Consider the following 26,578-nt stretch of genomic DNA (forward strand, 5'->3'; position numbering starts at 1 on the left):
GATACAATAGGATCATATAATTTGGCGTTAGAATCTCATTTTTCCAGATGTCGAAACTGAGGATCAATAAATCATAAACTATAAGATACTATAGAAATATGAGCTAATATGCTAATCAATAGATCTCAATTTAAATAATGAATTTCTGGAGTGGTCATATGAATTCAAATTTACACTATTTGAAGTCATACTTATGTCAAATATGGTCCAGTCCAATGGAAATATATAGTATGAATTCAAATAATGCAACCACTTCAGGGAATTCATTATTCATCCTAATCTGAACCTAGGTAATATCCTTTTAAGTAAGCAGGCTCAGGAATTTTCCTACCTGACAATATTTTGTTAGGATAGTCTTAGTATAATGGAAAGGTGGATTTAGAGAGAAAGTAAAACCACAGGCTTGGACCAGATCCTTTCCCACCTGAATTCTGAGACCTAGGTTGAAGTAGAGACTCTGTTAAATATTTTCCCTGCTTACTTCCCCATCTTGGTTCCCAGAAATGTTGTTATTGTTTGTACTTTATTCTCAAAGACCCTGACATCAGTGAGGTGATGCCATGACAAGCACATGAATTGGATTTGAATGAGGGGGGTGCTGTGCTGTCATCAGCCTCACTTTCTCCTTCAGAGCCATCTGGGTCCAGTGACCAGATATGAATCAGAACAATTGGAAATGGCCCTGGATGTGAGGCAATCAGGGTTAAGTGATTTCCTCAAGGTCAAACAGATAATAAGTATCTAGTGTCTCAAGTCACATTTGAACTCAAGTTCTCCTGACTCTAGGGCCAGTGCTCTATCCACTGTGCCACCTGGAAATGTATTTATTCTTTTATATGAGAATTCATTTCTTGCATCTTTGCCTAAAGTTCAGCCCAGCCAGTAAAATAGAAAATATTACTAATACATTTAATAAATAATAAGCTAATAAATAATATTAAATAACAAAATAATTGAAAAGAATTTGTCACATTTCATTATCTATTCCAGGCCACACAAATCTCTCCTATCCTTTCTCTTCTTTCTTCTTTTTCTCCTTACGCTTCCTTCCCTCCCCCACTACAAAATCCCCAACACAAATCCTCCTTTTTTTCTCTTCTTTGTAAAAGAAAATTTTTCCCTCTCTTTTTCTCCTCCGCCCTACTCCCACCACTCCCTCTCAATTATTTGCCTTCTCACAGTCCTAGGTCTCTCCATCATCAGACACCGGAAATGAGCCAGCTGGCTCTGGAACTCTTGGGATGCTCATGATAGAGCAGTTTTGTTCACCCCTCACAGGATGTTAGGATTTCCCTCTTCTTGTGAGTCTGTGTGAAAGGAACACAGGAGCCAAGGTCATTCAATAGAAGCTGACAGTTCATTTTCACCCCCCCCCTTTGTCTGCGGAACATATTTGTCATTTTTCATTTTTTTCTTTAGGTAACACTTTTTGCCAGCCGCTACTTCCCTGTGAGCTAGCTAAGTTGGGGATTCCCCCCACCCAGTTTGTATAAACATCTTGTGTCTCTTATACGAGCAGCTTTTTTCACAAACAGTTTCTTGTTCTTTTTTTCACTATCTCCCCACCCCCCCAACATAAAGTTCAGCATTTAGGCTCTTTTAGGGGAAAAATCACAGATTTAAAAGCTTAAAGCTGACCCTTAGGCATCATTTATTCCAATTCTTTCATTTTACACATGAGAAAACCATTACTAATCAGCAATTTAAAGGGGGAATAAAAGATCTCAGGAAGATCCTCTCTCCAAACCTGGGTAAGTCATTTGATCTCTCTGGTTCTCAGTTTCCTTATTTGTAAATTGGGAATGATACATAGTGCCTACCTCAAGGTTTATGATGATGATCCAATGAAATGACATATGCAAAATCCCCTGTAAAACTGAGAATGTTAGTTGTTAGGTACCGGAACATTTATCTCATATGCAGCCTGCAATGATGTGTATGTGTGTGTGTCTATTGTGTTCGTGCAAATGGGAGAAGGAGGTGACAACCTAAACAGAACTGGAGGTGGAATAAAGAGGTAAGACAGAAACTGAAGAAAAACTACATAAAGATAGGGAAAGATCATTGAGTTATAATGTTCCTACTAAATGTCTCCTATGGTAAAAATTATAATGTGGAAAATTAGACCAGATAGCTTCATTTACTGTTTAATTTCAAATAGGAATGAAGGGGATGGAGGAAGGTAAAAGTTGGTTTGGTGTGGTTTGCTCTTATGAGCAAGGCCAGATTTGTGCTTAGAGCAAACTCCCTTCCTCATTGGGCTGGAGAAAGAGTTGTCCAGCTGGAGGTCTTCTGCTTCTAACCTCTAGACAAATTTCCTCATTCTTCTTCCCCTTTTGTCACTTCCACTGATAGATGGGGAGAAAAGATGGAGTCTTTGCCAGTTGCCAAGTCGGTAGCTGAGGGTTCCCAGTTCTGAAACACAGGAATGGTGACTCTGTTTCCTCTGTGGTTCCTGTACAGGAAGAGGCTAAAAGTTGTGGGTATGAACTATGGTTCTGAGTTTCATTTGGTTAGAGTAAGCTATTCATGAGACTTCCTCAGGTCATTGGTTCAGTCACCACATGGACCTTTCTGCCCTTTTACTCATGGTCTCCAGGCTGCACCCCTGACCCCAATCATCCATCTCAAACATGTGTACTGGTTATTTGTCACATGAATAGACTAGAAATGGAGGTGAAGGGTACTTTGGAGATTCATTGCTGTTCCTGGAAAAGTCACTCAAATCAAAAGTATGATTGACCACAAAGTCATTGATTTTTAAAGTTGAAAGAAATCTAGAGATGAGTTGTTCAGTCTCCTTGTTTTACAAATTAAATGATTTGCTCAGTCACACAGCTAATAAGTAGCATTTATTCAGCCTCAGATAGCAGGATTATTATTTGTATACCTGTGGGCATAATTTATGTGTGTCAGTCTATTACCAAAATCATAGAATGATTTTTTCTTTTTTTTGTTCATGGTAATTTTATTGTAAGACTGATGGACTTTGGTACCATAGAATTTTTTTTTCAATTAAAAATATATTTTTTTCTCCTTTCTTCCCCCCCCTTCTTCTTTGGGGAAAAGAAAAGGAAAAAACCCTTCAAACAAATATAGAGAGTCAAACAAAATAAACAGACCCATAAAGTTATTCAGAGGTAGTCTGATCAATTCATTTTACAAATCAGGAAATCAAGGCATGGAGAAGGGAAGCAACTAACATCAGGATTACCTAACCCAATTTACTGGACGTATTTCAGTTGTGCTTGATGAGAGTTTTGTTTAAATGCTGTACAATAAATAGCCAGGGCCCTTTGAAGAAGAATGTGGGGTCTGTGGGTTGTAACCTTCTTCCTCTTTGAAAAGATGGAGGTTAAAATTAGCTTAGACTGTTTCCAGGGAAAGTATTCTAAGGAAGACATCCATCAGATTTGCTTGAATAACTCTTAAGAATTTGCTTGGTAGAGCAAAAAATTATTGTTTCAGTCAGCTGTGTGTCTCGTCCATTTTGTTCAAATCAAACCCTCTAGCCATGGGAATACATAAGTATATATGATTTTAATTTTTTTCCAAAGTTGCATATCCTAATAATATCAATTTTTGAGTTCCAGATTAAGACTCCCTGTCAATCTAAAAGAAGTTAATTATTAGTGTTTTTATACAAAACTGATTGAAGGACAATTCTGGGAGTATTTCAATTAACTTCCATGTATTAAGTGTCTACCTTGGGTCTGGCACAGTGCCAGATACTGGAGATACAAAAGTAAAAATAATTCCTGCCCTCAGGGAACTTGTATTCTCTTGGGAGGGGAGGGGTAAGTAACAGGCACAAAACACACACACATACAAGAGATTCCAAGTAATTGTGAGTGGAAGGGGAGAGGAGGAAGGAATACCACTGGCATATTCAAGAAAGTCTAGGGGACCAAGCTTGAGCTGAGTCTTGGAAGGCAAGGGGTATGTGTATGTGTGTGCGCTGACCGACTACTAAGATGTAGAAGGGCCTTGTGTATCAGTTCTGTATCAGTGAAAGAATGTGTCTAGTGGAGTAAAATCCCAGTTCTTTGAAAAATTTAAAGAACATAAATATAGACTCAAATATAGAATATAAATTACAGAATATGAAATTTCAGCCTTTGGTAACAGTAGTAGCTAGTGGTGTGCTTGTAAATATTTAACAATCAACTCTTGGCAGGGGAAGAGGAAAGTCTTTTTGGTACAACATAATTTTAGATTAAATTTGTTTTATTTACATTTTTCCCCCCATATTACTTTCTTAAGTCTGAAAAATCATCAAATCAATAAATCAAGCTGATTTCCAAGGTATAAGTGCTCATATTGAAAATTATACAATGTAATTGGCTTTGGAAATCTATTAGGAGCTGACTCCCTACTTACAACTTTCATTGTATAATTCAAGCTTTGCTAAGCATATGTGACTACAGTGGAGAGAGTGCTAGATCTGGAGGCAGGAAAATCTGAGTTTAGCCTCAGACACTTATCCAGAACTCTGTTTGCCTCAGTTTCCTATTCTGTGAAATTAACTGGAGAAAGAAATGGCAAACCCCTCTAGTATCTTTGCTAAGAAAACCCCAAATGGAGTCATGAAGATGTGAACATGAGTGAAGAATGACTAAACAAAAATAAAAGAAGCAGGTTAAATGTTTTCATTTAAGCAACACAACCCTATTTAAGACAGGGACTATTATTAAGAAGAAACTGAGGTTCAGATATTTGCCCAAGGTCATATAACTATTTTTTTTGTCATATAACTATTAAGTGTCTGAGACAGTATTAAAACTTGAGTCCATAGACCCATACTCTATCTTTTCAGCATATTTAGAATGTTCACTCTGCTATTTTCTCTCATTCAGTTTAATTCTTGTCTGCTTGTTGGGGGTGAAATGTTAGATTTCTTAATGTGGATACAATGAAATCATGCTTTTAAAGATGCTATTTATTGGCACAGTATTTCCAAGGACAAGAGCTTCCTCTGCTAATGAAGTGTGCTCTGCCTCTTTCTATAGTCTCATTTGCCAAAATTACTGAGAGGTTAAAGAACTTTAATATTATAGAATTATAAATCATAGATTATTAGCTCTTTATAACTCTTATAGGCACTGCCCAACACTTTTGCATTCAATTAAGTTTAATCAATAATGATTATGTGCCTATTATCTATCTCCTGAAGACAGGATCAAAGAAAGAAGACTTGAGTTGATAGCTTGAAGTAAATTTTCTCCTCAGACACTTACTAGCTATGGGATCTAAAGCAGATCTTGAAGCCTCAGTTTTCTCTTCTGTTAAATTGGAATGATACTTGTACTCTGTACCTGAAAATGTTCTATGTTAACATGAATGATTGCACAGAGTTTGTCCAGATATAAATATAAAGGAAAGAGAATTCTTGTAATTTAAAATCTACTAAGGAAAGACTGGCATGTAGACTGATAACTAGATTGCAAATTACATACTAAAACATGTCTTTATAAAAATAGTAACCAAATGTAACAAAGTAATTTGCCCAAGGTCATGAAATCACAGAGTCTGAGGCTGGGAAGGGACGTCAACACTCATACATACGGGAAAGTTTCCCCATTAAAGCACACTGGACAAATGGTTGTCAGCCTCTTGAAGACCTTGAAGACCGCCAGAGAGCCTTTGGGACAGGTTTTTCCTGACCTCAAGCCTAAATTTACCTGTTTACAACTTATACCCTCTGGTTACTCAGACCATTCATAAACATTACCCTCCTCCACATGATCTCCCTGTAAATACTTGAACACTGTGGTCAAGTCTCTCTCTGAATCTTCCTTTTTCCAAGATAAATATGCCCAATTTCTTTAACTGATCCTCCTGTGTCACAAAGACAAGGTCATATAGGATAGTAGATCTGTATCTTAACAATAATTTCTCTTGTCCCAGGTCTTTTTTTCTTTTCCCTGGCACCTAATGTTTTATTTACCTGAAAATATTAGGCAATCAGCAAATCATTAACCAATCACATTGGTAATTAGATTTATTTATATAAATATATTTACATAAATATATTTATATAAATATATTTATAAAAGTAAGTATACTTATGAAAAGTATATAAAATATTATTAATATTATTATCACCACCAGACCCTGCTGTAATAAAAGAGGACTACATGGCAAACACTGAGCGATGTCTCAAATATTTTTAATTAATAATTTTATTTTATTTTTCCAATTGCATGCAAAGGTAGTTTTCAACATGCATCCATTTGCAAGTTGATGAGTTCCATGTTTTTCTGCCACCCTCCCTTCCCTCCCCCTTCCTAATGACAGAGAACAATCTGGTAAAAGGTGTATATGTGCAATTGTTTTGAACATTTTTTAAGTTTAATTTCATTTTTCCAATTACATTGATTAGTAATTTGGATGGAGATAAGCTCATTTGAGGGAGGACCAAAGGCAGTGAATTCTGGTAGAAGCCCTCTGATCTAGGAGTCAGAGGCTTCTCTCTAGCCCTACTTGTTCATGTGTTCTTGTACAAATTGGCCTCAGTATCTTCTGCCAAATGAGGAAGTTAGATGGAATTACTTGTATAGCCCCAGTGGGTAAATTACTTAGGACTTCTGAGTTGTTGTGATCTGCCTGTTGGTCATTTTATGGGGTTTAAGAGCTGAAGTGAAGGGCGGCTAGGTGGCGTAGTGGATAAAGCACAGGCCTTGGAGTCAGGAGTACCTGGGTGCAAATCTGGTCTCAGACACTTAATAATTAGCTGTGTGGCCTTGGGCAAGCCACTTAACCCCATTTACCTTGCAAAAACCTAAAAAATACAAAACTAAAAAAAAAAGAACTGAAGTGAGACTACTTTCAAATACAGTGGAGAAGCTAATGAGTATTTCTATTAAATATTAAAGCAAGAAAAAATGGTTACCAAGGAAACAACTGGGATTTTCTTGCTTTAGTTACTGACTTACATGGAGGGGTATTTTTATGTGGTTCAAGAGCTCACTCAATGAGAGAATCTGATTGCACTGGGAAATGTAATTAGCTGGTGCTGGGTGTTGGTTGTTTATTCAAATGGTGACATTTCCTTATAGCCACTGTCAGCAATGAAATTGTGGTGACATTTGACTCTGATGAGTCCCCCCATCTGAGACAACCTATGACATTATCAGTTCAATGCAGTTCCAGATTGCTTGTGCTAGAGGTTAATGTAATTCAGTGGTTTGTGTGCTTACTTGCACACACCCTTCAAAGAGCCTTTCTCCATGGATATGGGTAATCTCTCCACAGAAGCAGATTATAACCTCTCCCCTGCCCTTCATGTGATTCCCAATGACTGAAAGGAATTTAATGACTAGTGGTCAACACTCTCTTATGAGTCTTTCCAAATTAAGCTCACTCTGCTCTCAGAGAACAAACCCACACTCCATTGATGGCCCCAACCCAAGGGCTTACTGGCTAGCTAGGTTCTGCCAGAGCTTTTGCTCTCTGTACATTAGCATTTCATTGTCATCCTCACAGTATGGGATGACAGTGGAAGAAGACTCTAGTAGAGTGTGAGTCAAATTCTTGTCACAGGTACTTTAGTGGATTCATGATCTCATTGGACTGAATTCCCCTCTTAACATTCGAGATGATATACCATCTATCCCTTCTCTCTTCATTTGTGGTTCTTACCCATGTCCTTCCATAAAGCTTCCATAGAGGGTCTACCTAGTTCTGTTAAAAACTTCTTGAATACCTGTTATGTCCATAGGCAGAGAGATCTTTGAACTCTCTCTACACATCCTACCTACTTTCTTTTCCAATCAGTCATGTAATCATTGTCCCTCATGTGGGTTATTATTGGTAACATGCTGTACCTAACCCACTGTGCTCCTTTTTCCCATTGTTCTTTGAGTCATTTGTAAATATGATTGATGTATTAGATTTGCCAGACAATCAGATATGTAACTAATGTCTTTGAAAGGGCATGGAGTCTATGGTTTATCTTTTAAATATGGCCAAGTAATAGGATCACCAGCAGATTAGAGGTTTGTGGTCTCTTTCTGATAACTGGCATTTTCAACTTCCCTAAATTCCTTTGACCAGTGGCAGGAGTAGTGAATGAAGGGGTAGGGGAATTAGAGGAAGTTGGAATAAAAACTTAGGTCACTTATTCTTGGTTGAAACGGCATTTCTTTTTTTTTAATTTATTTTTATTAAAGATATTATTTTGAGTTTTACAATTTTCCCCCCAATCTTTCTTCCCTCCCCCCCACCCCCCACGGAAAGCACTCTGTCAGTCTTTACTTTGTTTCCATGTTGTACCTTGATCCAAATTGGGTGTGATGAGAGAGAAATCGTATCCTTAAAGAAGAGAAGTCTAAGAGGTAACAAGATCAGACAATAAGATATCTGTTTTTTCCTAAATTAAAGGGAATAGTCCTTGCAGTTTGTTCAAACTCCACAGCTCCTTATCTGGATACAGATGGTACTCTCCTTTGCAGACAGCCCAAAATTGTTCCCGATTGTTGCACTGATGGAATGAGCAAGTCCTTCAAGGTTGATCATCTCCCCCATTGTTGCTCTTAGGGTGTACAGTGTTTTTCTGGTTCTGCTCATCTCACTCAGCATCAGTTCATGCAAATCCCTCCAGGCTTCCCTGAAATCCCATCCATCCTGGTTTCTAATAGAACAATAGTGTTTCATGACAAACATATACCACAGTTTGCTAAGCCATTCCCCAATTGAAGGACATTTACTTGATTTCCAATTCTTTGCCACCACAAACAGGGCTGCTATAAATATTTTTGTAGAAGTGATGTTTTTACCCTTTTTCATCATCTCTTCAGGGTATAGACCCAGTAGTGGTATTGCTGGGTCAAAGGGTATGCACATTTTTGTTGCCCTTTGGGCATAGTTCCAAATAACTCTCCAGAAGGGTTGGATGAGTTCACAGCTCCACCAACAGTGTAATAGTGTCCCAGATTTCCTACAACCCTTCCAACAATGAACATTATCCTTCCTGGTCATATTGGCCAATCTGAGAGGTGTGAGGTGGTACCTCAGCTTTAATTTGCATTTCTCTAATAATTAATGATTTAGAGCATTTTTTCATATGGCTATGGATTGCTTTGATCTCCTCATCTGTAAATTGCCGAAAAGGCATTTCTTAAAAGAGATCTTCTAGATAAGAGTCCAAGACATACAGATGGATCGTTATATTTTTTGGTTGGTGACCCCCAATTTAGTTTTGATCAATGAAATTTGGTAATGAAATTAAGTTCATGGATTTCATGCCCTTTTGAGAATTTCTTTTAATAGATACAGACTATGTGCTTAACACCAGCCAATAGTCTTGCAAAAATTTGTGCCCATAGTCACAAGGGAAATCAACTTATTGAGAAACGCTAGGAAGGTCACTAGAAAAAAAGACAGCTCAGAAATGTAGCATCATCCCTGAATTTCAATAGATCTAGGCTACTAATTAATAACCAAGTTAACTAGACAAATCAACAAGTTTTATTGAGCATTTTCTGAGTACTAGACTCTGTGCTAAGTTCTGAGAATACAAGTAAAAAGAAAAACAGTTCCTGCCCTCAAGGAGTTTACATTCTTTAATGCAGGAAGACTATACATACAAGGAAGTTGAAGTAGGTGATAACTAGGTGGAACTAGAGAGTCAGAAATGGAACCCATATAGGAATGGAATAAACATGAATGGCCTGGACACTTTTCTTAAAAAAGAAGTTTCAGGGGTGGCTAGGTGGCGCTGTGGATAAAGCACTGGCCCTGGAGTCAGGAGTACCTGGGTTCAAATCCGGTCTCAGACACTTAATAATTAGCTGTGTGGCCTTGGGCAAGCCACTTAACCCCATTTGCCTTGTAAAATCCTAAAAAAAAAAAAAGAAAAAAAAGAAGTTCCAGTAGAAACTGACTAATCAAAGGAAAGGGCCACAGTGATGGAGTGATCTTCCAGGTTGTTGGACCATAGCAGAGAAAGAAGTCCGGAGAATTAAAAGTAGAGTCCAGAAAGAATGGAGAGAACTTTTGGTCCTTCGCTTATCTTTTCAGGACTCCAATGTCATCTAATAAGAGATGTTCCTAATTATCTAGTGATGATGGTCATAATAATGATAGTTAATCATCGCTATCATAATGATCTATAAAATGGTCATAATGACTACCAAATCACATGACTATTTGGGGGAAAGTTCTAAGATGTTATAGAAAGTAGCTAATCAAAAATTATTAGAGTGATATTTAATTTGGAGAGATAAATGTTTATCAGGTACTCTGACATCTGTTAGACGATATTTTTCTTCTTCTGAAAGAGGAAGTGCATAAGGTTCCTACTGACATTCACTTTCTTTCTCAATAATAGTTATCCACTAATTTCCAGGGGAGATGCTCTATCTCAGCCAATAGTAGTTACATCTAACTTGCTACTTATGGAGATCCTTGGTCTTGAGTTGGTGCCAGGCACTTGGGGGTTTCATAGTACAGTGGGTAGCTCTTTGCTGACTAACCTGGGTCCTCTTCTCTTCTCCTTCTATACTACTTCATTTTGTGATATCACGATCTCCCATGGATTTATTATCTTCTCTATGCTGATGATTCTCAAAATCTACTTTTCCTGCACTAATCTCTCTGCAGATTTCCAAACCCACACCTCCAGACCTGGATATCCATTAGACATCTAAAACTCAACATGAACAAAATTGGACTCATTATTTTTCCCCCCTACCTTCTCTATTACAGTAGACAATATTACTATCCTCAGTCCCCCAGGCTCAAAACTTAAATGTTATCCTGGATTCCTCACTGTCTCTTACCCTCTTCTTCAAATAAGACAATATACTTCATCTTTTAATTCTAGTCATTTTCTCTGGTCTAGAAAGATCTCCCTCCTTATCTGCTTCCTGGCATCCTGGCTTCTGTAAAATCCCAATTTCTGGAGGAAGCCTTTCCCAACTCCTCTTAATTCTAGTGATAATAATTTCTGATAATTATTTACTATTTATCTTTTCTCTATTTGGACATAATTGTTTGCTTGTTGTCTTTCCCCCCTTTATATTGTGGGTTCCTAGAGGACAGGGACTATCTTTTCTTTTTCTTTGTTAAACACAGTCTCTGATTTATTAAGCAAAAACTTAATAAATTCTCACTGACTAAGGAAGGTTTTAGGCTTATATCTCGCTTCCTATATTTATTAGGCATATTAATTTATCCTGGTGCAATTCAGAAGCACTAAACTCAAGAGATCCACCAGCTTCAGACTTCCTAGTAGCAGGGATACAAATATCCAGTGGCACCCTAGGCTTTTGATTCCAAGTCTAGTTAACTTTTTAAAAATTCTTTTTCCCTCTTGTCCCTCTCCTACCCCCTGAGAGGGCAAGCATATGATATTGGTTGTACAAGTAAAGCAAGAGTAGATATTTTGACTATAATGCTTAGCATTCAAGAGACAACTGATGGTCCAGTGAGTGGTTTGAGTGCTGACCTTGGAGTCAGGAAGACAAGTTCAAATCTGGTTAATATGATTAAGGGCAAGTGGCTTAACTTCTCTGTTTGCTTCAGTTTCCTCACCTAGTACCTCCCTCCCAGTGTTATGAGGTTCAAATGAGAATAATAGCTGTAAAATGCACTTGGAACATAGTAGAGTCTATATAATTGCTTATTCCCTACCCTCCATACTCACAACTACTGCTTTCAACTCCTTTAATTCTTTTCAGAACTTTTGAAGCAGGATGATCAGAATGACTGTGTGATATTGGAATGGATACAGCTATGGGTCCAAGGCCTCCCATTTCCCTTCTCAGTCAATAGGCAGAATCAAGTTGCCTTAGAAATAGAGGATCCTAGAGTTTGGAAACCAAAGAAATCTCAGGAAACACCTAGTCCAATTCCTTTATGAATGAGAAAATTGGAATTCAAACAGGAAGTGACTTGTCCAAGATCACATAACTACATGGGTTCTTCTCATTTTTACCCCTCTAAATTAATCACAAAAGCAAACTAATTTTGATTTATCTTATCCATCCAACAAACATAAAACAAAAGTTAAGATCATCAGAATACAGTAAATAAATAGCTGTAAGAAATCTTCTGCTTTCCGAAATAGCCATGTTTAGATCCCTGACAGTAGTTAGCATATAGTTGGAGAAATAAGTGCCATTTTTTGTTAAAACCCTTCATCTATTGCTTCATAATATAATAAATGACATCCAGGATAAGAGTCTTGTTTTATAACAAGAAGAAAGTTCAGTTGTGTCCAACTCTTTGTGATCCCATTTGGGGTTTTCTTGGCAGAGATACTGGGCTGGTTTACCATTTCCTTCTCCAGCTTATTTTGCATATAAGGAAACTGAGGCAAACAGGCTTAAGTGACTTGCCCAGGCTCACACAACTAGTAAGTTTCTGAAGCCAGATTTGAACTTAAGAAGATGAGCCTGATTCCCAGCCCAGAGCTTTATCCACTGTTCTACCTACCTGCCCTATTTACTTTTGGAATAGTTTTTGTCAGAATTTTAATTTGAGTTTCTCTGTTTCCTAAAGATGACATTCGATTGTTTGGGTTTGTCCGGTTTACCACGGGGGATGCCATGAGCAAGAGAGTGAAGTTTGCCCTTATCACTTGGATTGGCGAGAATGTCAGTGGCCTACAAAGAGCCAAGACTGGGACAGACAAGACCTTGGTGAAAGAAGTTGTACAGGTAATTCTGCCATTGACTTGTGACAATAACAATGATGATGATGATAGCTGACATTTTGGCAATGCTTTGTACTTTATAAAACATTTTGCATGATATTTAATTTGATTATTATATCAGCTTTGTGAGGAAAGTAGTCTTCCCATTTTATAGACGCAAAAACTGCTCTCCAGAGAGATTGTTACATACCCATGTTCACATAGTAAGTGGTAAAAGCAGATTTGAAACTATATTTAGCATTTGGTTGCTGTTGTTTTTATTATAATAATTTTTTTATTATTATATTATTATATTATATTATTATATAATTTTTTAATTTATTATAATAATTTTATTATAATAATAAAAATATTTTACTATATCTTAGCTATATTTCCCACTACTGCTCTCTTTACTTCTTTTCAGAGACTTTGCTTAAAGCAGGATAATAAGAATGATTATGTGATATTGGGGTGGATTCAGCAATGGGTCCAAGGTCTCCCATTTCTCTACTCAGTCAATATGCAGAATCAAATTGTCCTAGAAATATTTGGATACTAGAATTTGGAGTCCAAAGAAACTCAGAAGGCATCTAGTCCAATTCCTTTATATTACTGCTTATCAGCCACCTGCTATGCTCTCTTGGACCACGAAAAATTTATTCAGCAAATGTTTGAATATCTTCTTTTGATTGACTGTCTCCAAAGATGGTGCACCTACCACCTCCTGAGGCAACCTATTTCACCTTTGCTTAACTCTATTACTAAGCTTTTCCTAATATTGAGATGAAACTTGCCTCTTTGTGATTCTGCTTCTGGGGCCAAGAATGAGTTTAATCTTTCTTCCATATGATCATTCATCAACTATTCAATATTTTTCTTCTCCAGGCTAAACATTCCTGGATCCTTCAGCTCATCTAATAGTGTGTGATCTTAGATCCTCCTCCACCTTGGTTGCCATCCTCTCAACTATTCCAGCTTATTAATATTCTCCTTCAGTAAAACTAACATTCCAGATGTGGTCAGTGGGACCATTACTTTCCCAGTCTTGCACATTTTATGGTTCCCTTAACAAAACCTAAGATTGCCTTGGCTCTTGTAGCTGACATATTTTATTGAATCATTGAGTTTAAAATTTAATAATATCATCAGATTTTTTTTGCTTCCATTTGATTTGCTTCCCTATATGGTAAATTATCTCTATCAAGGATTGCTGGCTTGTTACTCTATTGAGTGCATGGTGATGGAATTTCCCTCTGCTTTTGGTTTCTGGTTTCAGTTAGAATCTTCACCTGAGATGCTATCTCTTCCCTATAAGAGAAATGAGTTCTTTTATTTTTTTTTAGCTCAGAACCCAGCTTATGGTTCTGTTATTTTAATGAAAGTTTACATCCAGTCTTCAGACTAGGGAAGAACATTCAGTTGCTTTCCCTCCATAAGGAGAAGAATCTGTCAGTTCCCAGAGTTTTGATTAGCTTTTATCTCCAAAAATTGTCTTGTCTTACAAGGCCAACTTTTTCTGAAATACAGAATAGCTCTGAAATACAGAACTAAGAATAATCTAACTTTGAACCCCCTTCTTGTTCACTAGGATCAATATCACTGTCTCAGGTCCCTATCTAACTTAGGGTTGGGAATTCTTGGATTCTACCACTTAACCCCCGTGGGAATTTTGTGCCTTTAAACATTTTTTTTCCAGTCTCATATGTCCAATAAGCCATAAAAGAGATGCATGGGTTTAATGCTCAGATCATTTTTCAGATGAACTGCTATGTACTTGATGTCCTAAAGATATCTCAAAATAGAAGTCAAGTCCTTACTATGAGCAAGTCAGAAACTCTGCTGAATGATGGGGGGATATAAAAAATGAGCAGAAACAGCCTCTGCCCTCAGGGAGTTCATGTTTTAAAAGAGAAGACAGCACCTGGACAATCTATGTATATACATTTGAGTTAATATCAGAGGGAAGGCTCTAGTAGTGAAGTGGGAGAAATTGGGAGATAGCCGGGGAAGCCAGAAGGTACAGAGAATATTCCAGGTGTGGGAGGCAGACAGTAAAATGTCACAATAAGGAGATGGAGTATTTTATGAAAGGAATGGCAAAACAACCAATAATGCCAGATTATTGACTGTGAAAAGGAGTAAAGGATAATAAGACTAGAAACATAATTTGTCATCTTCCCCCACACCTTAAGTCTCCAAACCTCAACCTCTTCTGAATGTCTCTATTACTATTAAGGGTTTCTTGACATTCTTCTGCTCACTCAATTTGCAATTGTATAGTCTTCAGTTTCTCACTCTTACTTTGCCCACAAATCCATTTGGCAAGTTTTTTTAATACTATCTTCCAATACCTCTCCTTTCTGTGTCTTTCTTTCCACTCCCACAACCATCCCCCTAATTTAGACCCTCATCAATCATCTCTCCTTTGTCTTATTGCAGTGGTTTCCCTCTCTGCCTCAAATCTCTCTCTCTTTCTCTCTCTCTCTCTCTCTCTCTCTCTCTCTCTCTCTCTCTCTCTCTCTCTCTCTCCCTCTCTCTCTCTCCCTCTCTCTCCCTCCCTCCCCCACTTTCCTCACTCTTTCCAATTGGGGTTAAGTTAGTTGCCTAGGGTCATACAACTTGTACATATCTGAGACAGAGGCAGAATTTGAATTCATGTCCTCTTGATTCCAGGGCCAGTGCTCTATCTACTTCACCACCTAGTTGTGCCTTAAAAACTGTGCTGAGCTTACAGCTGGTTTTTAATCATTGTTGTTGATTGAGTTGTTTCAGTCGTATTTAAGTCTTCCTGACCCCATTTGGGGTTTTCTTGACAAAGATATTGGAGTGATTTGCCATTTCCTTCTCCAGTTCATTTTACAGATGAGGAAACTGAGGCAAACAGGATTAAATTAAATTACTTGCCCAGGATCATACAGCTAATCAGTGTCTATGACCAGATTTGAATTCGGACCTTCTTGACTCCATCCACTGTACCATCTAGTTGCTACTCAAATGTCTTTTTTCCAATTCATTTTCCACACAATTGAAGTTATCTCCCTATAACCTAACTCTGATAATATTACTCCTCTACTTGAGAAGCTCCAGGATCTCTCATTTGCTTCTAGAATGAAATATAAAGTCCCATTTGGTATTTAAAGCCCTACATGTCTTGACTCTGATTTAACTTTTCTGCCTTATTCTACATCCCTTTAGTTTCTTCACCTATAAAATGGGATGATAGCACCTACATTGTAAGGAAAATCAAATGAGGTAGGATTTGTAGAATGCCTAGGACAGTGTCTGGCATATACATACATACATACATACATACATATATACATATATATATATATATATGTATATATTAATTCTTTTCTTCTCCTCTCTCCTCTATGGTCCAAACAATCTGGCCTTGTTGCTTAGTTCTCACAAGACTTAATCATCTCTGATCTCTGGGCTTTTGCAACAATCTTTTCTCCATGTCTGGATTGTATTCCATCCTCATTGTTGCTTTTAATGATCCCTACTTTTTTTTTTAAATAGTTTTTTTATTTTTCTAATTATATGTTGTAAAAGTTTTTTTTAACATTCATTCACTTGCATATTTTTGTTGCATATTCTTGTTACATGTTTTTCTACCACCTTCCCTTCCTCCCTCCCCTCAGCAATGAACAATCTAGTAAAAATTGTACTTATACATTGTATATGTATTAACATGTTTACATATTAGTCATTTTGTTTATGGGGAATTAGGACTAAGGGAAAAGAAAGAAAAATATGATTTAAAAAATGGAATGCTTCACAAATTTGCTTATCACCCTTGTGCAGAGGCCATACTAATCTTCTCTGTATCATTCCAATTTTAATACATGTGCTGCTGAAGTGAACACAAAAGACTTTTTTAAAAAAAAGTGACATAGTATCCATTCAGATTTTGTGGTGGTTATTTTTTGTTTTCCTCTGGATGAGGTTGTTATTATCCATAACAGATCTCCCAGGGTTGTCCTAGATCTCTGAACTTCTGAGAGGAACTGCAACCAATCCTTGTTGGTCAACTCACAATGTTGTTAATGTGTACAATGTTCTCTTAGTTCTTCTCTCTTCACTCAGCATCAGTTTATGTAATTCTTTCCATGTTTCTCTAAAGTCTGACCAGTCATGGTTTCTTATAGAAAACTGTGTTCCATAACATTCATATACCACAACTTGTTCATCCGTTCTCCAATTTATGGGCATCTCCTCAGTTTCCCGATTCTTTAACACCTCAATTAGAATGGTCATAAATATATTTGAACATGAGGGAATTTTCCCAATTTTTAAAATTTTCTTTCGGATAAAGGCCTAGTAATAGTATTGCTAGGTCAAAGGCTATGACCAGTTTTATTGCTCTTTGGGCACAATTCCATATTGCTGTCCAGAATGATTGGATAATGATCACCACTTTGTTTCAAAGATAAAAGGAACTCACATAAGCTCAAATGTACCCTCCAATGGAATGTAAACCCCTAGCAAGTGGGTATTTCCATGATCTGGTGTAGATGAGGGAAGGGTTAAACCAGAATAGTGGCTATTTGAATCGAGACAAAGATGAATAGATCAGAGGTAGAGAGACAGTAGTAGATTTGCCACCTACAAATCATGGAGAGAGAAACTTTAAAATGTTTAAGGTCCTGAAGTTTTGTGACTGGGAGGATGAGTGAGGGGCTGTCAATGATAGAAACTTACACTATGCTTTTATTTCTGAAATCTTGATATGTGGATTTATTTGATTGAAGTAAGTTTGGGTTGGAATAGATGATCTCTAAGGCTTCTTTCATCTCTTAAAATGATTTTTAAGAGATTAGAAATTTGTCCTGCTAAGAAATTTGATACTTTTGTATGATAATTGACTTTGAAAAGCTATTTTTAGAATCTGCTCTTCAGCTATGCTAAAGCAATGAGCCATCACCTTATGCGTAAAATAATTTTATATCATTGTTGACTTAGCAGTCTTATTACTGGACACTTGCTCCAATGGAAACCAAAGACAGACAAGCCTCATGTATACCAGAATGTTCATAGCATCACTTTTTTTTTTGTTTTGTGTGGTAGCAAAGACTGAAAACAAAATGGTATACATTAATTGGAAAATTGACTGAACAAAGTGTGCTATATGAATATAATGGAATCTTATTGCAGTGTAAGAAATGATGACTAGGGAAAGAAGTAGAAGGAATGCCAGGTTTAGACTTGGATTAGAACCTCAGCTCTGCCACTTGAACTGGGATTCCTAGCTTCTGTCTTCAAGAGAATAGGTTAAAAAAAACTATATTTCTGTATGACCTTAGGAAAGTATTTGCTCTGAGACTCAATTTCCCTAGCTATAAAATGGGGGAATTGGGTTAGATGACCCATAAAATCCCTTCTAGTTCTAAATCTCTTGGGACTGGTAGGTGACATTGTGGATAGAGCACCTTGGACTGGAGTTAGAAAGATCTGAGTTCAAATCCAACTTCAAATATTAATACCTCTTTGACCCTCTTAACTCCTTCTGCCTTAGTTTCCTCATCTATAAAATGTCTAGAGAAAGAAATAGCAAGCCATATTAACTATCTTTGTTAAGAAAACCCAAAATGGAATAACAAAGAATCAGATAGGACTGAATGCAGCAACAACAAAAGCTCTGAGTCTCTCATTCTGAGATTTATATGATTGGATTCAGAGGGAGGCAGCTCCAGAGCAAAATGTTTCCAATAGTATAAATGAAAATCTAACTGATTGTAATGAATAATTTTAGTCCTTAAATAGCAGGTATTATAGACCCAAAGACCATCTCTATATCAGTTAGTTTTGCTTAACAGTTTTTCTTTGTTAGAAGGGAGATTTTATCAGACTAAGGTCTTAGCGGGAAACCTCTTCCAGAGATGACTAATGTAAAAAAAAAAAACATTGCACATGAGGTTGTTGAAGGAATAAAACTATCTAAAAGCCCATTAAGATGACAGTTAACCTGCAGGCTAGTCATAAATTCCCATGAGATCTATTAGAGAGCTCAAGAGTCAAGACTTTCTCTCTCTCTCTCTCTCTCTCTCTCTCTCTCTCTCTCTCTCTCTCTCTCACTCTGTGTGTGTGTGTGTGTGTGTGTGTGTGTGTGTGTGTGTGTTCACTTGCATTCAGTCATTTCAATCATCTCTGACTCTTCTTGACAAAGGTACTGGAGTGGTTTGCCATTTCCTTCTCTGGCTCATTTTACAGATGAGGAAACTGAAGCAAACAAAGGGAAGTGACTTGCCAAGGGTCCCATAGCTAATTGTGTCTTAGGCTGATTTTAAACTCAAGTATTCCTGACTTTAGGTTTGGCCCTTTATCTCCTGGGCCACCTGGCTGCTCCTGGGTCTTGTGAAATCTCTGATGGAATATTGCTGGTATCTGAAGCAAACAAGTCATGCTGGTTTCCAATCATTTCTGTGAATTACTTCAGAGTCTTTCAAAAAGGTCCTTTCGGGTCTTTTCTCCCCTCCTTTTTGAAGGTGAAGTGGGGCAGTGGGAGTTAGACTTCTTTTGTATCCCCCAGCACCTTATTGCCATCTAGAAGCTTGTTTATTAAATGTTTTTTGATTAAATAAAAATGAGAGCAGGGTGTAGTACAAGTGTTCTTAAACTGGGATCTGGGGACATGGGGTTTAAAAATTTATTTTGATAGCTATATTTCCTTATAATTGGTTTCTTTCATAATCCTTTGTGGTTTGATTTTTGCATTTAAAAACATTAATCTAAGAATGACTGCCTAAAGGGTACATTCAGGGGTATTTAGTTACTGACTTTCCCCCCAAAGTATGCAGGACACACTTTTAAATTTATTATGATTTATTGGCATTTTTCTCCATCATTTTCTTGAGCCTAGATAGTGAATGAGACCATAAAGGAAGCCCTAATTTGCAGCATTGACTGATTTCTGAGATGTAGGTACTCTCACTGAAAATTTAACAATCAGCTCTCCACCATGGGTTCAAGCTGACTCTAGCACATGGCAAAAAAAGTTAAGAATCCCAGGGATATAGTGGGAAGGAGCACTGGTTTTGTAGCTATAGAACTTATTTTGAATCCTGGTTCCACTTGTTTACTGCCTGCTACTTACATGACTTTAGGCAAGTCCTTCCCATCTCTGTGCCTCATTTTCCCTCATTTCTAAAACCAAGGAATCTGACTAAAGGTAACTGTTCAAATCCAAGGGACCTGCCTTACTGTGCTTACATTAACAGGCGAGGGGAGATGAGGATGCTGATGGAAAGGTAACTGTAAGAATACCATAAAAGGCATTGTGGACGAAGTGCTGAGTGAGGCATGCTGGCAGGAAGTATTCAAGGCTTTCAGAAGAACTAGTAATAAATGAGGCCCTTGTGGCTTTTTCCCTCCTCTGTCTGATTCATAGTCAGCTCCATGACCCTGAGTCAGGGGTTCAATCCCTTGCTGACACAAATGCCCTCTCCTGGCTTCAGGAGACTTCAGCTGCTGTTCCCACCCACACAGGGCAGGGAAGGGGAAAGACTGGGGATTTGGAGCCAGGCAGGACCCTGGAGATCAGCTCCTTATGACTGAAGCCTAGAGAATAAGGTGACTTTCCAAGGTCACATAGCTAGTAGGAGCAGAGCTGGCTTCTGAAGAGAGTTCTCATATTACCAAATCAATGTTCCTTTCTCTGGCAAGGACAGGACCCATAAGAGAAGGTTTGGGAGACTGGTGTTTAATTGGGCAAAACTGGGCGTCCTTTGGTGAGTTTTTTAAATTAAATTAATTTTTTTCAATGAACATAAAATCATCTTTTTTACTTTCCCTCCCCCATTAAAAAAAGATAAACCAAAAAAATCCTTGGGAAAAACATGCAGATTAAAGCAAAACAGATTTGATATTGGCTGGGTCCAAAATGGTGTATCTCTGCAGCTTGAGTCCATCACCTCTCTGGTAGTCTTCAGGATTCATTGTAGATCACTCATCTTTGAGGGACATTGCTCAGAGTTTCTTATATTTTTAAAGTTGTCTCTTTGGGCAAAATTCTTTGATTAACAGCCAGTGAGTCATGGAGATCTCATTCCTACCTGTAATTACTTTGTACATGCTTCCACTTGAATATAAGGTGTTAAAAGTATCTCTTTATGGGCAACCATGTAGTACAATGAACAGAGCACCTGCTCTGATTCAGGAGAACCTGAGTTCAAATCCAGCCTTAGACACTTAATAATTGCCTAGTTGTGTGACCCTGGGCAAAGCCCTACATAAAAAAATAAAAATTAAAAAAATCTCTTTAGTATTTTGGCTAAATTTGCTTCTTGTACCGTATGGCATCAGGGGACTCCTAGGATTTTCTTGGGTTACTCTTCCTCTTTGTTGGTGTGAACTTTCCTTAATTTTGATTCTGTAAGGTTCATTGTAGGTGAAATCTGTACTGTGAGGTATCATTGTTGTTTCAGTGTAACAGGTATTTGTGTCAGACCAGCTAAGTGCTCCACAAATCTCTTTGGGTCCTCATAAAAACCCCAGGAGGTTGGTGCTATTATTATCATCATTTTACAGATAAGGAAACTGAGGGTAAGTAGCATGACTTGCCCAGGGTCACACAGCTAGTGAGTGTCCAAGACTGGATTTTAACTCAGGTCTTCCTGACTCCAAAGCTGTTATCTATTGTGCCACCAGCTGCCTTGTAGGTGAGTTCACCTTATGATGAAGTCCTTCAGGAACTATAATTCCTTTTGGGTGAGATCCAAGAGACTAAGCTTTTCCTGGATTCTTTCCTGAAAGGAAATAGTCTCTGAGTGAAGCAATATTATATTTCTTATACTTTGGAGCTCAAAACACTTCATTTAAAAAATTCAGTTATGGCAGGTGACCTACTTATTTTGAGAGTGTGATGGGAGCACTGGGGGAAACACAGGAAATCTTCCAAATTTGAGCAAATGTTAGAGAGTCCCACTATGACTCCATGAATCCAATCATGGAAGCAGTGAAAAGAGAATGAGATTTGGGGTCAATAGGACCTGGGTTTAAATCCCAACACTGTGTGTATGTAAGAGAGAGAAAGGAAACAGTATGTGTATAAGAAAGACAATGAGTGACTGAATGTCTGTGTGTCAGAGAGAGAGAGAGAGAGAATGAGAGTTTGGGGGTATAGGTGTGAGAGAGGGAGACAGAGAGAGAAAGAATAGAGACAGAGAAAGAGATAGAGTATGTGTGTGTGTGTGAGAGAGATACAGATGGTGTGTTTGTGTGTGTGTGTGTGTGTGTGTGTGTGTGAGAGAGAGAGAGAGAGAGAGAGAGAGAGAGAGAGAGAGAAGGAGTATGTGGGTGTGGGTGTGTGTATAAGAGAGTCAGAAAGAAAAAAGAGATAATGAATGTGTGTTTGTGAAAGACAGGGTGTGTGTGTGTGTGTGTGTGTGTGTGTGTGTGTGTGTGTGTGTGTGTGTGTAAGAGAGAGAGATACATAGACCTACAGAGATAAGTGTGTGTGTGTGTGTGTGTTTGTGTTTGAGAGAAACTTGGAAAATTCATTTTTCTCTTTGAGCATCATCAAGTTTCATCATTTGTAAAATAAAGAATTGAATTAGATTCTAATAGTAGTAGGGTCTCCAATGTCCTATTCAATTCTGAGTATGAGTTTTTTTAATCTTTGAGAAAAATACAGTTTGTTGCTATGTAATCTTGCTCTAAAAGTTAACCAAATTAGAGACTCTTAGGCTAAATAAACTACTGCTTAGTAGAGAGTTTCAGGGAACATAGTTTAAGAATAGATTTTTAAAACCCCATCTGTAATTGGCCCATCATGTTTGTAGAAGGCTGTCTTTTTTTTTCTCTAAACCATCTTAAGTAGTGTCAGTCACATAGTAGGTACTTGATAAATGATTGATGGCTTGTTCCTTTGATCACACATACTGTTTGCTCAGCCAGGTCTTTAGAGATAAAACAAGTCTAGTTGGCCATTTACCTTTCTAGTTACTTAACTACCACAAATTAGGAGCAAATCCCATCTTTTCCTGGGATTTTGAGAGTTTTGACTCTATGGCTACTGATTGCTTTGTTCATCCATTGTTCTATTGGATTAAGGGGTAAAAGGAGTCTCCTTGGTATCTTGGCTAGACAAGGTTCTCTTCTCTGCATGAGGCTATGTAACTTGTGGGGGGAAAGTCGACCTGGAAGAAGATCCCCCAAGCTGTGCCAACGGCCAGGAGAGTTTAGGTTAGGCAATTGTAATTACCCAGATCCTTATCACACCAGTGGATGTCACGCATGACTAGCTCACTATAGCTGTCTGTCTCTGGAACCCAGGCCTAGTGTTAGAGCAAAGCCTGTGTCATGGTCTTTTGTCATGCTCTGCCTCTGGGGGATCTTAGGAACAATGCAAACACCTCTAATATGGGTGTTTTCCATGCTGAGACAAAGCCATCTTGATTTAAGGCCAGACTTTATCTAATGGCACAGTGTTGTCTCTTGTAAAATGTTTTTAGTATTTGTGCTCTTTTCCCGCCCTCCCCTCCCCCTGCCCCCACCCTCTTGCTCTAACTGTAACCGGAGAACACCTTCTCTGTTTGCAGCTTTGGGGAAAGAAATTGCTGAGGTGTATTTGTTCCAGGGAGATTTTGAGCAAGGGAGATATCTAAGTGTGACCTGCTTGGTCTTGGCACAGCTGATGAGTGTGTCTGTCTATCTTCCTTTTAAACTCTCAATATAGGAATTGATTTAAAAAACTGAGACCTTCTGTTCCCACCACCAAATTCATATACACCAACTATAGGTTCCCCTCTCAAAAAACAATGGAAATGGTGGAAAAGGTGGCCCTGAAGTCAGGAGGACCTGAGTTCAAATCCAGACTCAGACATTTAACCCTTACTTAGCTGTGTGACCTTGGGTAAGTCACCTAACTCCATTGCCTTGCAAAAGCAAAAAAAAAATGCAGAACCTAGAAAGGTCAATACTTAAAAGTGTGTAGCTAGAGATATCCTGATATATGTGGTTTGGTATACATCATTAGAATGCCCCATTCCCTTTGGTTGCTGGGTAAGCAATTGATTGGATGTTTATGGGTAAGCTGAAGACTTTGGATTCTGTGCCTATTGTGATTTTGGTCATGCCAACCCTATCCTGATGTCTGGATGCTCACCTTAAACTTGCCCATGTGACCAAATACTTCATTAACTTCTGTCTACATGGTCCTGATGATGATGTTTGTCCTTTGTTCCTGAAGAAGACCACAGCATCAGGGAGGTGGTGCCACGACAATCACATGAATTGAATTTGAATGGGGGTGGGGTGGGAATGTGCTAAGGCACCAGCCTCACTTTCTCCTCCAGAACCATCTGGATTCAGTGGTCATATATGGATCAGGTTGACTAGAGACAAGCCTTGGATGTGAGGCAATAAGGATTAAGTGACTTGCCCAAGGTCACACAGCTAGTATGTGTGAAATGTCTGAGGCAAGATTTGAACTTCCATCTTCCTGACTTCAAGGCCAGTGTTCTATCCATTGTACCACCTAGCTGCCTTTTGCTTGATCTTAGAGAAGAAAAGGAGACTAGATCATTTGACTCTATTATGGTAATAAGTGACTCTGGTTTTCCAGGCAGAGGATCTCTTTTCAAAGCCCAGCTTTGAGGCTGGTTTTAAGTAGGCCACCTCCCTTCTCTACACCTCAGTTTCCTCCTCTAAAAACAAGACTCCTTCTCAGTCTTAATCTCTGAGCAACATGCAGAACCATCAGAGGTTTAGAGTGGTAAGGGATCCCAGGGGCCAGTAGAACAGTCCCCTCATTTCACAGATGAGGAAACTAAGGGAAGAGAAACCATTTGACTAAGTAAGCATCAGAGATAGGATTTGAACTCTGAGTCTCAGTTTCTTCATCTGTGAAATGAAGGGGCCGTGATTAACTGACCTCTGAGGGTCCTTTGAGCTTTAGATAGATGAATCTATGACATTAGATTTGGTGGCTAATCAGAGTCACAACTTGGATTCTGAGACTCAAGGACTAGAAATATAGTAACATCCAGAGGGCCATTCAGTGAACTGTTCTTATTTTTCTCTAGAGGTCTGATTTCTCCAGAGAAAGGAACCAGAAAAGAGCTCAGGGACAGGGAGAAGAATATTAGTGAGAATCCAGATTGTACTCTCCAGAGAGCTCTCCAGTTTCTTCATGCCCTCCCCCTGTGCAACGCCTCCCCCAGGTGTTCGGAGCCTAGTAATTAACCCCTCCCATACTGAGGGAACAGGTGTTTACCCAAGGAAACCAGGGAAAATCAAAGTAACTGGTAGCAATTGAATAGAAGAGAAAGTCGTTCTTGACTTTAGTAGTATTATGCCTGCCAGCTCTGCTGTTCATTCACCATTCTATTTCATCAAGTCTAGTTACTTTTTCTCATTCACTATTACCCATTACCCCTACTACCACTCTATTATATCTCTTAATAGATTTATATTTTTAACACACATGTATCACATATGTATATGTGTATAATACACATATATCTTAGATGCATATATATGTAGGCACATGCATGTATGCCATCATTCACATAATCTGTGACCTGTTTAATTACTTGGGTAGGGTTGTGGGAGGTTATAAGAAGAAAGTACTTTCTTTCATGTACCATGAATTAGAAAGTCATGAGTAATCTAGTATAATATAGTCATCTTACTCAGTTTCCTTATCTGTAAAATGTTGAGTTCTTGACTGTATCACCCATCACCCACCACAATGTCTGGCAAATAGTAATTTTAAATATTACTTTAGGGTTTCCATCTCATTTGATCCTTATAACATTGAGAGTCAGGGCTAGTATTATCACCATTTTACAGATAAGGAAACAGAGGTTAAGTGACTTGCCCACAGTCACACAATTAGTAAGTGTCTGAATCTGGGTTTGAAATCTATCCATTCTGCCCACCTATCACTTAGTAAAGACTTGCAAAATTGAATTGAAAATGAGACTAAGAACAATCTTGTGCCAATCTTCACAGCTTTGTTGTGATTCTCCATTGAGGATGCAGGTGAAATGCTATATCCCAGCCTTTATTTTTTTACAGATGAGGAAATTAAGTCTCAGAGAGATTATTGTCTTCCCTAATCTATTTCAAGGAGGATTGTGACCTAGACCTTTGACTCCAAATGAATAATCTTTCTGTTTTTAAAATGGAATTTCCTCTAAGAAGGATGAGTAAAAAGTCAGGAGGCTAGAATAAATTATTTTTATCATTTATCCTTTAGTACCTAGAAGATCAGTAGGGAATGGAGTTGAGAGGCAGGGATGCAATGAGAAAGGGGAGACACAATTTTGAGCTTAGGTGACTCCAAAGAAGGTCAGGCTGATGAGTAGGGGAGAAGGAGCCAGCCATTGGAGATGGTAGAGAGAAGGCACCCTGCTGCAGAAGGCAATAGCTCTTGGGCAGATTTGAACCTTAATCATTTTAGACAGCTAGGTGATAGAAGCAGGCTGTAAGATGCAAGTGGAAATCTTAACATTTTAAAGCAATATGGTTTGATTTTGTAAACTTTCAATGTAATTGCAATTGTATACTTTTCAAACCCATTTAGCACTTGGTGATTTCATGAGCCTGAGTTTTCTCATCAAATGAGAGAATTCTTACTAACTGGTTTCTGGATGGATGATGGAGCCTGTGACTTTGACTGAGCTTGGTCTTTAGAATCAATGGCTAGAAAGTAACAGCTTCGATTTTGAGATCCAAGAGCTACAATATATTAGCAGTAAGAAAGCTATGAAAGAAAGTTAAAATGAACAACAAATGAAAAACATAAATACATTATAAGAAACCTTTTGAGAATTCACCTTTTATGTGTCATGTAATTTACACTATGCTCCTAAAGTGATTAAAGCCTAAAGGTCTTATATCGCTCTGTATTTCTTTCTTTTTTTTTAAATTCTTGCAGGGCAGTGGGGCCAAGTGACTTGCCCAAGGTCACACAGTCAATTTTTAAGT

The 26,578-nt window shown here is 38.1% G+C and overlaps 1 protein-coding gene and 1 non-coding gene across 2 annotated transcripts in view; one reads left to right on the forward strand and one right to left on the reverse strand.

Moving 5' to 3' along the window:
* The window catches only part of COTL1 (coactosin like F-actin binding protein 1), a 66,700-nt gene that overhangs the window by 16,780 nt on the left and 23,342 nt on the right, over positions 1-26,578 (forward strand). The window contains exon 3 of the mRNA XM_074201941.1: positions 12,505-12,662. Coding sequence (XP_074058042.1) covers positions 12,505-12,662 — 158 coding nt within the window. The remainder of the gene's footprint in view (positions 1-12,504; positions 12,663-26,578) is intronic.
* Positions 16,406-16,512, reverse strand: LOC141510422 (U6 spliceosomal RNA). Its single transcript, XR_012474912.1, has one exon. It is a non-coding gene; the product is annotated as a U6 spliceosomal RNA (small nuclear RNA).

Source organism: Macrotis lagotis, chromosome 1, assembly GCF_037893015.1.
Source record: "Macrotis lagotis isolate mMagLag1 chromosome 1, bilby.v1.9.chrom.fasta, whole genome shotgun sequence".
NCBI classification, from domain to species: domain Eukaryota; kingdom Metazoa; phylum Chordata; class Mammalia; order Peramelemorphia; family Peramelidae; genus Macrotis; species Macrotis lagotis.